At 41.2% G+C, this 14,266-nt stretch overlaps 1 protein-coding gene across 2 annotated transcripts in view; it reads right to left on the bottom strand.

The window, feature by feature from the left end:
- The window catches only part of GFPT1 (glutamine--fructose-6-phosphate transaminase 1), a 66,611-nt gene extending 60,276 nt beyond the window's left edge, over positions 1-6,335 (bottom strand). For both annotated transcript variants that reach the window (XM_060116722.1, XM_060116721.1), the window contains exon 1: positions 6,157-6,335. In XM_060116722.1, the coding sequence (XP_059972705.1) occupies positions 6,157-6,163 (7 nt within the window). In that variant the 5' untranslated portion in view covers positions 6,164-6,335. The remainder of the gene's footprint in view (positions 1-6,156) is intronic.
- Between the last annotated feature and the right edge of the window lie 7,931 nt (positions 6,336-14,266).

Genomic DNA, 14,266 nt, shown 5'->3' on the forward strand with positions numbered 1-14,266 from the left:
ATATTGTTCTGTAGTTTTCTCTCTTAAGATGTTGGAGGTCTTTCTATGTCAGTACAACCCATCTTCCCCAGTCTACGGAAGGTTGCATAATAAAAATAGTCCATAATAGATTTCTCATATTTTACCTAGCCTTTTACCTATTTACTGAGGTTTTTCTAACTCTTTGTAATTATAAACAATTCTGCAATTAAGGTTATACACACCAACTATACACTTGCCATAAAACATAGTCAATACTATAATTATAGAGGCACATCCTACAGGTAAGATTCCTTTAAAAGAAGAAATATTTGAGATAACATTTCCTACAACCCTAAAAACACAAAGAAAAAGTTATATGGAGTGACACATGAGAAATTTCAATTATTTGTGTGTTTTTTAATTGTTCAAAATATTTTTCCTATTTACAAAATGCTGGTTCAGGTGTCTCCTACTTTGTTGTAAAGACATGGGGCCACTGGAAGGAGCTCTGTAACACTTCTCTCTTGCATATTTAACATCCTGGAACTCAAAGCACTGTTTAAACACTGACATCTCTAATTATACACTCCCTCACAGTCTACCTATATCATCATCTTTCCCAAGAAAAAGCATGCACTTTCTGCTCACACACCTTTAAACATTCCATCTCTCCCACTTCTCTCTGATCAATCACATCAGACCACAATTTTTCTTCATGCTGCCAAGCCAGCCCCTCTGGGCCCATTATACTCTCACCACTGTGGCCCTGAGCAGCCCTATAGTGAAGTCCATCCATTTCAGGTCATCCATTTATCTCAGGTCCACTTTCATGGGGGCCCTCCCAACTGCTGACCAATCCTGCTAATTCACTGTTTGTCTAAATTTTACACTTCCCCCAGATATTATTCTAAAGTCTAGAATCTAGACTACTCTCAAACCCCCATTTCTCTCTTCCCAGCCTCTTTCTCATTTTCGGTAGATTCTTCCTTTATAGAATTGAAGCCTTCTTCTTCATCTTAACAGTATAATACCCTATAAGCCTATCCTTCCTTATAGACTGAAAATAGAGAAACATATTCCTCACATATTCCCTGAACCAGCCTCTCCTGCTTGTAACTCTTGGTAAGAGATTCCAATTTTGTAAATATAGAACTTTTTGTTAACATCAAAATATTTTGAGGATCCTACACAATAGAGGGTTGAATTTTTATTATCCAATGATCTAGATCAACTTTTAGTCAATTTAGAGACAATGCTCAGAGTATGAATCAATCAATGACCACCTGGTATTAATTTCACAGCTTACACATCAGGAACTCAACTTTTCAACTCTACCAGGGACCTCAGTTTCACAATACTCTCTCTTTTGTTGGTATACATGCTCTCCTCAACACAAACTCAAATCCTTCTGCCTTCATATATGCAACTTCTCTAACGATTTCTTTATAGCTAAATGCAATTAACTTGTCTCTGCAATATTAAACATGAATGACCTTTTTCTACTCTTGCAGACTGTCCAACGCAATATAACACTTTGGAACTCTTCTGCCTCTAACCACTATTCTTTGGCCTCTTTTCCTGGCACTTTTATTTCTTCTTTCAAACCCACTAGCAGTAGTTCTCAATTTATTTCTGACTCCATTCACTGTTGGGTAGAATGTGCCATCAGTGGTATCTCTCACATTGCACTAGTTCTCTACCAGCTGGCAGCATTCCTCAGCTAAGAGTCCTATCCTATCATCCGGAACATTCTTGGCCTAACCAGTCTCAGAATGTTTATTCATTCCACTTGTAGTCTAGAACATGGCAATGGACAAGGACTGTGTATTATTGCCCGCACCTGTTATATGTGTAGTCACTGTTTCCTCCAATCAGACAGCAATTCCCTGAAGGCAATTCCTTTGTTTTAGTCATCTCTCCAAAAGGCAGAGTGCCAAGTACAAAGTGATTATTTCAAATTATCTTCGTTATTTTTTCTTTTATCAATATTTTTTATTGAAGTATAGTTGACTTACAACGTTGTGTTAATTTCTGTTGTACACAAAGTGATTCTGTTTCATGTATGTATATATCTATAATATGTATATATTATAGATATAATATGTATATATTATAGACATAATATCTTCTAACACTTTCTAGGTACCTAAAATGTACAGTCAAAAATTCCCAAACCGGGCCTCCCTGGTGGCGCAGTGGTTGGGAGTCCGCCTGCCGATGCATGGGACACGGGTTCGTGCCCCGGTCCGGGAAGATCCCACATGCAGCGGAGCGGCTGGGCCAGTGAGCCATGGCCGCTGAGCCTGCGGGTTCGGAGCCTGTGCTCCGCAACAGGAGAGGCCACAACAGTGAGAGGCCAGCATACCGCAAAAAAAAAAAAAAAAAAAAAAAAAAACTAAAAATACAACTACCATACGACCCAGCAATCCCACTACTGGGCATATACCCTGAGAAAACCATAATTCAAAAAGAGTCATGTACCGAAATGTTCACTGCAGCTCTATTTACAATAGCCAGGACATGGAAGCAACCTAAGTGTCCATCAACAGATGAATAGATAAAGAAGATGTGGCACATATATACAATGAAATATTACTCAGCCATAAAAAGAAATGAAATTGAGTTATTTGTAGTGAAGTGGATGGACCTAGAGTCTGTCATACAGAGTGAAGTCAGAAAGAGAAAAACAAATACCGTATGCTAACGGATATATATGGAATCTAAAAAAAACAAAAAAATGGTACTGATGAACCTAGTTGCAGGGCAGGAATAAAGATGTAGACATAGAGAATGGACTTGAGGACACGGGGTGGGAGGGGGAAGCTGGGGCGAAGTGAGAGTAGCATCGACATATACACACTACCAAATGTAAAATAATTAGCTAGTGGGAAGCAGCAGCATAGCAGAGGGAGATCAGCTCGGTGCTTTGCGATGACCTAGAGGGGTGGGGTAGGGAGGATGGGAGGGAGGCTCAAGAGGAAGTGGATATGAGGACATGTGTATGCATATGGCTGATTCACTTTGGTGTACAACAGAAACTAACACAGTATTGTGAAGCAATTATACTCCAATAAAGATTGAAAAAAAAAAAAAAAACTCTTTCCCACCTTCTACTGCTCATTACCAGGACCTATTAACTTTCCCCTTTCCAGGGAACACAACTGAGGAAATGCTCATTAAGCAATAATTCTTTTCTTTCACAACTACTTTATACCCAGTATGATTTCTAAGAATATGTTAACACTAATAGTTTTATGATTTATCCTAGAAACCAGTCTTAGCATCCCTCAACTAGCCCCAAAGCTATTACACAGTATACTTACAAAAAAAATTTTAAGGATTCATTTCAGGATATTTTTTAATTGCAGCTCTCTTACTGTTTTTAAATATTATCTCATTTACAAAAATATCATTTATATACATCATTGGACCAGAGGGGTATAATCCCACATTTATAAAAAACAGCAAAATCTGTTAAGAGCTGTGTGTAACTTAAGTGAATTGACACTCTCTCACTGAAGCCAAAGGTAAAACAGATTAAAAAGGACAAAGTATTCCAAAGAATCAAGAATAAGAGGAAGACAAAATAAATTTTAAAAATAGATACACTATTTTTCTCTGGAAAATTCATAATGCTTACTAGCACATTAAAAGTTCCAGAAACTCCTGCAATTAAAAAAAAAAAAAAGCCAGCTCAACACTGTTCAGTCTGTGGCTTCTCAAATTTATTTGACCATAAAATCTTTTTTTCCCCCTCAGTAAGATATTTACATCCCGATACAACCTGATATCTATAGTAACAGTTTTATCAGTATTTCTGATTGGAAAAAGCTATCAAAAAGAATTGTTAGCCCTCATTCTTCTGCTTCAACATTCTGTTGAAAAGAAATCTTTTAGAAAAACTTGAACCAGCAGCAGGTAATCAGAAAGTAAATCTCTAAATTCTCCCATCTAATCTCATTCCCACTCAATTTCTCTGCCTAGAAATTTTATGTCAATAATTAAGATGTGGGAGGAAAATAAGGACAAACCTTTGTCTTCTTAACAGTTAACTTTCAGAATTTACATTAAAGAGGAGAGAAATTCTGGACCCTATTCCTGTAATCATGTAAAACTGGTCTAGGTTAAACGCAGGACCTTAGAAATGCCTCAAATACTAGTTCTTTTTTTTTTTTTTTTAACGTCTTTATTGGCATATAATTGCTTTACAATGGTGTGTTAGTTTCTGCTTTATAACAACGTGAATCAGTTATACATATACATATGTTCCCATAACTAGTTCTTTATTTCTTATTTATCACCTGTCTGTTTCCTCAGCAGCATAACATGGTGGAATGGGGCTGATGACTCTGTGAAAACGCGTAACAACTAATCTCCACCCTAAAAGCCTCACCCTTATCTGAACCTCTTCTAAACCAGATCTGATTTTTTCTTTTATAGTACTGTACTTTGACTTCTGTTTTTCCTGGAACAAGATAAAGAAATGATCTGCAACCGGAAAGCCAGGTACTTGACTAGGTGCACACCTCATCACTCAGTAACAGTTAATTACCAAACAAGCATACTGGGGACTGCAAATTCATTACCTCACAGCTCCAAACTAAATTATGTCTTTTGCAAAACCACTCTACTACCTAGACACTGCAAAAGTGTAACTGATTCTAAAGTCAGCTCTACCACTAATAATTTCAGCAAGCTGTTTATAATGGTTTCTGTTTTTGTACGCTTTTTTAAAAATCTACTCTAAATTTAAACTTGCTCATCATTTCAGAAGCTGAAATTAATATAAAGTTAAATACAAGAAAAATAGACACTAATGAGTACAAGCTACTCCTGCTCAGTTCCTCTTGCAAAAGGCTACAAAGAATGTTTCCCAGGTAGCTTCAATTCTATTACAATCATACTTCCCTGGTGGCGCAGTGATTAAGAATCCACCTGCCAATGCAGGGGACACGGGTTCAAGCCCTGGTCCGGGAAGATCCCACATGCCGCGGAGCAACTAAGCCTGTCCGCCACAACTACTAAGCCTGCGCTCTAGAGCCCGGGAGCCACAGCTACTGAGCCCGCGTGCTGCAACTACTGAAGCCCGCGTGCTGCAATTACTGAAGCTCGCGCGCCTAGAGCCTGTGCTCGTCAACAAGAGAAGCCACCGCAATGAGAAGCCTGCGCATTACAACAAAGAGTAGCGCCCTAGAAAAAGCCCGCGCTCAGCAACAAAGACCCACCACAGCCAAAAATAAATAAATAAAATAAATAAAAAATTTTTTAAAAGTGTTCTTTCTTCCAGGGGTAAGGTCAGTTGTAAATTTCAATAAGGAAGGTAAGAATTCAATTCTTTTTACTGACAATAGCCAAGTTAATACGAATTTTAGAGCATATCAGTCATTTCAGATATAATTCTGACAATTACAACTTTAACTCACACTTTTATCTAATTATTAAAACGACTAAGTCTCAAAACATGGACTAAAAGGGCCTAACTTTATGTTTTAACTGTTCTAGGTAAAACATTCATTAAATGTAGACCAATATTTCTCATAAGTAAGTGTTTCAAATGGGTGCACATGCAAATAATAAATGATGTACGATCTCTCTCCACGGTCACTTCCAGGCCCATTCACCAAGGCATTGATTAGCAATGGCTTCTGTTGAGATGGGGGGAGGAAATAACATCATATGAAATGTCATTGTCGTAGCTCTAGCTATAGTTCTATTTTCTGCTGGGCGTGTCCGAAAGAAAGCAACTAAAATTAAATGTTTTTTAAAATGTAAATCCTGGAAGAATGCGAGATAAATTCAAGAGACCTCACCTGATGTTCCACAGGTTGCCTCCCTCACCTGCTGGACTCTTTTGAAGTCACTCCCCTCCACCCCTCAGTTCCCTCAGCCCTCGCTCCTTTTCCAACTCAGTGCTCTTCGCTCCTGGTTCCCTTCTTGGCTCAAAGCCTCCTTCGGCCCCCCCAGATCCCTTCTAGGGCCCGCCCTCCTCTCAGGTGCCCTCCTAGGTCCCCGCTCCAGCTCCCAGAGGCCGGCCCCCGCCCCCAGCACCCGCAGGCACCGCGGGACACCCCCCGCCCAACACCCAGACTTCGCACCCTCCACACTCCCGCTCCCGCCGGCTCCACCGGCCCCAGCGACGCCCGCACCGCACCCCAGCACCGCCCGCAACACGCCCCCCGCCCGCGGCCCCCTTACCGCACATGATGCAGGAGGCACGGCCTGCAGGGCAAGCGGCGAGCGGCTGGCGAGTTCGGGAGAGCACACGAGCCTTTTGGGCGGTCAGCGGGCTTGGGGGCCAGTGGGGCGCCGACACTACTCCCTCACGGATGCAACGGCCGAGGCAACGAAAGCCGTCCCGTCCTCCCGGGCTTGCCAGCAACTGCCGCTGGGCCCCGCCCCCCGGCGCGCACCGCGCCGCCGCCGCCACCGCCCGCAGGTCCCATTGGGCCGCGTCCGCGCCGCTCAAGCGCAGGTCCCGCCTCCCCGCACCGCCCCGCCCCGCACCGCCCCCGAGCCCACGCAGGCGCTGGCCTGCTGGCGGCTGAGACGTGGCATCGGCTCGCGGCCGCATCCGCTTGAGGTTCCTGGAGCGGCCCGACCCACGGGCGCGCAGCGGGAGGCACTGCTCTGCGGGAGGGAACGAACTCGACAGCTGGCAGGGAACGATGGAGAGATTAGCAAAGAGGATGGAATTGTTACCAAAGCAAATAGCGTTGGGGCACGCGCCTAATGCAGTCCAAGGCCCCAAGCTCCGACGCCCCACCAAGCGGGGAGAGAGGAGGAAGAAGGAAGGATACCTGATCCTAGGGGACAAACAAACAAGTCAGGGTGGAAAGAGGACATAGGTTGTAGAAAAACTGGAAAGAATTGAGTGAGGTGAGGGAAGAGAGGTACCAATCAGGTCTGGCCAGTCTTTCTGGTGACAGCGATTCAGTTCCCGACTTTAGCTCTAAGTCAGATTCTTGGCCTCGAAAGCTCTCTGCTCCCCATTCCCACCCCCATCCATTGCCTCCATAACCCCCCGTTTTTTGCAGAGGGGGAGGGGGTCGAATGTAAGGCTCAACTATCCAACACTAGGCGCCTGGGCTTAAGAAACTCTGCTGGCCCATACTTCTGATGGCCCACGTCTCAGACAGTAAAAATTGCCTGGATTTGACAGCCTTACATTGGACTCATGAACTATTAATCCTATGAATTAATGCACAAGTCCTGCCAAGAGAGACTTAATCAGAGAGAGATGATGTTTCTGAAAATTTATTACCTGAGCATTTGCTTTAAGAAGATTTAAATGCTATTTTTAGTCAAATGTAGATGGTTATTATAACGCTATTAATGGCCCAAGACTAGAATCAAATAAAACTTGCCTGACGTACAGAACATTGCATGGTCTTCTGATCCCAGATGTCTGGTCTTACCTCACACTACTGCTCTCTTCCTACTCCACCTTTCAGCCGTTTACACTCTAACAACCCTGAACAGGTAGTTTCCCAACGGGTCCAACGTTCTCAAATCTTTTGCACATATTGGTTACTCTTTGGGGAATCCCCACCCCATCTCTGCTTAAATGCTACTTCTTGGGGGAAACCCCTTTTGTCTTCCCCCCGAGAGGCTGGAGGACAGCCATTAACCTCTCATTCTTTGAGCTGCCTCCTTTAAAGCAATATGCTTCAATATTTTATGATTTTTTAATATGTTTCCCTACAAAGCTAAGTTCCTTGAGAGTAGAACAAGTCTTTGCATACCCAACACCTGATATAAACCCTAGCACAAAGTAAGGGATCAAAAATGTTTTTGAAGGAGTGAAAAAAGTCATATGTTCTTAGCAGAATTGACTTTCTATGGCTGGTTATCTGATCAAATGAGCCAAAGACTTTTCAGCTTTTCTTAGAGGGAAAAAGATGCCATTTTAGTATGTGTTTGGAAGAGATGAAAACGCTAATTCAAAAAGATATACGCACCCCAATGTTCAAAGCAGCACTATTTACTATAGCCAAAGCATGGAAGCAACCTAAATGTCCATCGACAGATGCATGGATAAAGATGTGGTATATACATATACAATGGAATACTACTCAGCCATAAAAAAGAATGAAATAAGGCCATTTGCAGCAACATGGATGGTCCTACAGATTATCAAACTAAGTGAAGTCAGACAAAGACAAATATCACGTGATATCACTTATATGTGGAATCTAAAAAAATGATATAAATGACCTTATTTACAAAACAGAAATAGACTCACAGACAGAAAACAGCCTATGGTTACCAAAGGGGAAATGGGGGGAGGGATAAATTAGGATTTAGGGATTAACATATACACACTACTATATATAAAATAGATAACCAACAAGGACCTACTGTATGGCACAGGGGACTATATTCAATAACTTGTAATGACCTATAATAGAAAAGAATCTGAAAAAGAATATACATATAAAACTGAATCACTTTGCTGTACACCTGAAACTAACACAACATTGTAAATCAACTATACGTCAATAAAAAGTTGTTTGTTTTCAAAAAAAAAAAAGAGAAAGAAAAAGATGCCCTTTTATAAGTGTCCTGAAAGAAAGGAAAATGTCACATTTAACTAATGAAAGTACTCACCTGAAAACCCTTTAATATTTCAGGCCCTTAAACAGGTTCCTAAATTACCCAGAGCAAAGTTAAAAAACAGTGAACTGTTTGTTACTACACAACACATTTTTTAATTCAAGAGGCAAAAAAAAGTGTGTGTGTATGTATTAGCCTCAGAACGCTCATCTAAGAGGTTCTGGTAGAACCTTAGTGATATTGCCAAGGAGTGAAGGTATGATTCCAAAGTTTGAACAATACCTTTGTGCATCACCAGCAAACTTGTTGATGGAACAAAGAAAATGTTAGTGGTATCACCAAAGTGCTCATGCTCAAACTATAATAATCTATGAACCCTTACTTTCCTCTTCTGCTTTCTACTCCATCATGACTATCAATTTGTCTTGTCCACCTCCATTCTACAGCTATTTCAGAAGGTGCTTATGCACCAGTTTCAAGGAAGAAACTCTGAAGGTCAATATTTTCCCAGCCCAACCTTGAACAACCTCACCAACCCACTGCAACAAAGAGCCTTTGTAAACATGTGCCAATCAAGACACTGATACGGAAGAACTTTGTCTGACCCCCATCTATACATAGCTTTGCTTTAGCTGGACCTTTGGGGAAAAGGGCTGGAGGAGAAGAAAATAAATGTCCTATGAAGGAAAGGAGACATCTGGGTCTAATTCAAACATCCAAGGAAATGGAAAAGATTTTCTCTCCTGAACAAAAGTTCTGAACTAAAAATAATAATAATAATAATGATGGTAACGGGGTGTAATTCATTGTCTTTTTATGGAAGTCCATTTCCCTGTTCATGGGATTAGTCCTGTTGAATATGATGGTTCTCAGCCTTCTCTTTGCCATGCAGCCTGAAGGCCATCAGGGATTTCATTGCCATTGCTAAAGAAACGAAGAACCATAATTGAAATAGCTTTATAAGATTTTTAAATGCCCCCATATTCGTGATTTTTGTTATCCCTTATCTGGATTACAATAATAAGTATTGATAGCAATAAAATTATAAAAATTAAAAAGGCCTCGGTACAAACTTCCAGTTATAAAATAAGTAAGTCCTGGGGATGTAATGTACAGGATGATGACTATAATTAATGATACTGTATTGCATATATGAAAGTTGCTAAGAGAGTAGATCTTAAAAGCTCTCCTCACAAGGGAAAAAATTTTTAACTATGTGTGGTGATGGATGTTAACTAGACTTATTGTGGTGATCATTTTGCAATATATAGATCAATCATGTTGTACACCTGAAACTAATATAATGTTATATGTCAATTATACCTCAACATTTTAAAAGCCCTGTGCATTACAAGAATATGGGAAGCAGGGGCATATATATCCCACTTCTTATGGAGTTATATGGAGAAGTGTACTTCAGTGGACAGAGAAGATGGTAGCAAGTGTCAAAGGAAAAAGAAGTAGGTTGAGCCACGAAGGCCTTTGAGAAGGAAGCAATGAACAGAAGAAGAGAAGGCACCAGTCAGGGCCTCAGAAAGGCCCCTTAAGTAAACCCCTTTGATTCCACCACTACCCCAGTTCAGCCTAGACACTTTCACACCGGAGTGATCTTTCAAAAACACAGATCAGATCCTGTTTCTCCCTGCTTCCAGTTCAGTGGGTATCCTTCACCTGCAGGATTAAGTCCAGACTCCTATGCACACACCCTTGGTAATTCAGATCTCACTCCTGTCGGTTTTATCAGCATCGTCTCCCACCACTGTATTCAAGCATTTAACGGTCTAGCTATACTTTAACCTATTGGCAGTTCCCTAAAGAAGAATCCTATCTTAAACTTTGCATCTGTGTATTTGCCCTTTTTAAAAGGAAGCATTAAGAAGGGAATCAAATGTTAAATAGTTAGGGCTTGACTATAGAGGACGAGATAGTCACTCACAAAATAGGATTATAAGGGAACCAGAAAGTTCCCTTGTGCAAAATTACCTCCATTCCTTCCCTATCACATTGCCTAAACTCTACCTGTACATATATATTTAAGGCAGAACACCTCTCCCTCCCCAAGGAGATCTACATTAAGTCATTATCATCTATTACACTTTAGAGTGTAACTATGAGATTATTTTCATTTGGATACCAGGTGTGAAAAAGTCACTGAGGAAATGCAAGCCTTGATGGGGATAAAATAAAGATAATTCTGGAATTAGAAGGAAGGCAGACCTGGACAGATTACCTTGGTTGATGACACTGGGCAAGAAAGGGACAATATAAGGGCATGTGGAACTAAGTATGGTAATGCCAGAGAAAGGAGGCCAAATTATGGAAGCAGGAATCAGAAATAAGTTGGTGATGAAGGCAAACTTTACCCACTGTGATGGTTGATTTTATGGGTCAATTTGGTTGCACTAGAGTGCCCAGATATTTGGTCAAATATTATATTCTGGATGTTTCTGTGAGGATGCTTTCGGATGAGGTTAATATTTAAATCAGTGGACTCTGAGTAAAGCACAATGAGCTCCATTAGGCGGATGGGCCTCATCTAGTCAACTAAAAGTCTGAATAGAACAAAAGACTGACCTCCCCAGAGCTAGAAGGAATTCCCCAGCCGAACTGCACTTGGACTGCAACGTCAGCTCTTCCCTGTCTCCACCCTGACAGCCCATCCTGCAGATTTTGGACTTGGTAGCTTCCGTGATTGCATGAGCCAATTCCTTAAAATGAATTTCTCTCTCCCTCTCTCTCCCCCCTACTAGTTCTGTTTCTCTAGAAAGCCTGACTAGTACATCCATCGAAGGGTGATCTTATTGACTTCCTCAACGTGAATATATGTATTTATTTTAAATTTCTAGAGGATAGAGCTTTCAATGACAAATAATAGAAAGGTACTCAAACTAGCTGTAGAGGGGGATTTGTTGGCTAATGTAATTGGAAAGGACGGAGATACAAACAGCTTCAGATACATCTATATCCAGGCACACAAAAAATGTCAGAACTCTCTTTGATTCTCTCTCTGATCTCATGGACAGGGAAAAGACCCTAAAACAGCTCTGGAATCACATCTTTACAGCTTGCAGTCCAAGGGGAAAGAGGCTATTCCTCCATCCTCACTTTTTATATTCTAGGCAAGGATTCCGATGGGTCTAGTGAGTCATATGCCCCACTCTGGTGGCAAAGAAGGTAGGACACGGTGATTAAACAGTTCCACCAGAGCCACATAGAGTCAGGAATAGGTAGAAGTTCTTCAAAGGAAAGGGCTAAAAGAATGAAGGGACACCAAGAAAACACTAACAAAAGATGTTCACTCCTCAGGCTTGAAAACAAAGGGTGCTGACTCCAACTAGAATTAATACATTCCCCAATACTCTCGCCTCCAGGGTGGCTCCAAACTTCCCCAGTAGGCAGAACCTGGGGCAGAGTTTTCTACTTCTGCTAGAAAGAAACTCATTCTACTGCCAAGAAATTGTCAACAAATTGGAAACCATGAGATTAACTGGTCCTATCTACTATTTCTATACTGTAGGATGTGATCAGAGCCAAAATAGAGGTGGACCATTCAGGGAGCTGCCTAGAGCTGAAAGACGACTCCAAATGTAAGGAGACAGAAGAATACTGTTTTCTAGAGTTTCTTTCAAAAGTCGATTCTGCAGACTGCAAGCACCCTGTGGAATTATTATTGATAACTCTAATGTGGAGAAGCAGAGTATAAGGCTGGGGTTTCCCAAAGGGATGATGTAATCCCACTGGACTGGAGAGCAGCCAGCTTCATATTCCTGCATGAAAAAAAATGTACACATATGCACACAAATGTGTACAAATGTACACATTTGGCCCATGATGGTCTGGAGCAAGTAAAAGATGGTCCACTAGGAAGCAGCACCTATGAAGACAAGGAATGCTTTTCCCTTCCCTGAGGTAGGAATACTCAGGAAAGGTACGAGGGTTCAATTCCCTAATGGCAATGTGCATAGGCTCTGCATCCAGAATGTCAGGGTCCATGTTCCTGGCTTTCCCACTTAATTTCTATGGCAATGGAATATGTACTTCTCTCCGTGCCTCATGGGGACATATTGTCCCCAGGGGACAATGGGTAACATATAGTTACCCATCTCATAGGATTAAATGACTTCATAAATATAAGGTGCTGAGAACAGTGTCACATAGTGAATGCTCAATGAAAGTCTATTTTTATATATTTTGCTCCTTATCATTCTGTATAGGGCTTGGTGGGGCTCACGGAAGGCACCCCAAAATATGCCTCAATGTCATATTATTTTTAATTAAAGTTACTTAAGAAATGGCTAGGGCCTCCCTGGTGGCGCAAGTGGTTGAGAGTCCGCCTGCCGATGCAGGGGATACGGGTTCGTGCCCCGGTCTGGGAGGATCCCATATGCCGCGGAGCAGCTGGGCCCGTGAGCCATGGCCGCTGAGCCTGCGCGTCCGGAGCCTGTGCTCCGCAACGGGGGAGGCCACAACAGTGAGAGGCCCGCATACCGCAAAAAAAAAAAAAAAAAAAAAAAAAAGAAATGGCTAATACAAGAGGGACTCTGACCCTCCTGTCTCCCTGAAAGCAGGAAATAAATATTCCATGTGACAGGTGCCCTCCCTGTACTGGGAAGTAGGAAGACATCCTTATCACCAGAGATAGGGAATTCAGGCCAAAAGACTACCTAGACAAACCTTGTTATTTCCTTCCTAACTCACTACCCAAGTCCAAACTGTTTAAATTCCTTACTAATTAGCACCCAAACCTAAATTTCTTTGTTCTGTCAATTCCTCTCAAATTAATTTTGTCTAAAAATATAAAAGCTAACTGCTTTGGCCACTTCTTAGGTACCATTACTATGAGACCTCTGTGTGCAAGAATTAAAATGTGTTTTTCTCCTGTATTATCTTGTGTCAATTTTATTGTTAATCCAGTCACAAGAACTCAAAAGGGGTAGAGGGGGAAACTACCCACTCCTTGACAGGCTTCACCCTCATTTTGTTTAGTAAAAAACCCTCCAGATGCTTTGGCCAATAACCTCAGTTTCAAATACATATTGAAATGTCCCATAGTGTTTTCTTGTTTGTTTTTTTAATTTCTGTTAAGACAACCAGTTTTGGGGGGTTTTTTTTAGTTTATTTATTTTGCCTGCGCTGGGTCTTTGTTGCGGCGCGTGGGCTTCTCTAGTTGTGGCACGCAGGCTTAGTTGTGTTATGTGGAATCTTATTTCGCTGACCAGGGGTCGAACCCGGGCCCCGTGCATTGGGAGCGTGGAGTCTTAACTACTGGCCCACCAGGGAAGTTCCAACAAGTGTTTTCAAGAATATTTCATGTAAAAACATTTTGCACATTTTGGGGGTTAATTTTTATTTTTGCTTTAGTGAAACACAACTAACAGTGAATGATTACTTTCTTTGGGGCTATGTGGGAGGAAATTAAATATAACTTAAACATTCAAAATGTAAAACTATTACATGATTAAACTACACCTAAATTAATCTTTGATTGAAAAAGTGGCTCAATTAATTTAAAAATGTGAATTTGTTATCATTTTAAGATTGACATTTGGCACCGTCTGCCACAAATAAAAAAGCAGTAAAATTATTTACCAAGTTCTCCATGATTTACCAGGCTCTTTGTTAGAAAGCAATCAGCTTCAAATGACAGAATACCTGATGTAACAAGAAAAACTTTTATCTCACATGATACTCTGAACACTGGTGGTTCCCAGGCTGGCTCAAAGGTTAATAGTGTCCTCAAAAATCCAGGCCC

This window comes from Mesoplodon densirostris, chromosome 14 (assembly GCF_025265405.1).
Source record: "Mesoplodon densirostris isolate mMesDen1 chromosome 14, mMesDen1 primary haplotype, whole genome shotgun sequence".
NCBI lineage: Eukaryota > Metazoa > Chordata > Mammalia > Artiodactyla > Ziphiidae > Mesoplodon > Mesoplodon densirostris.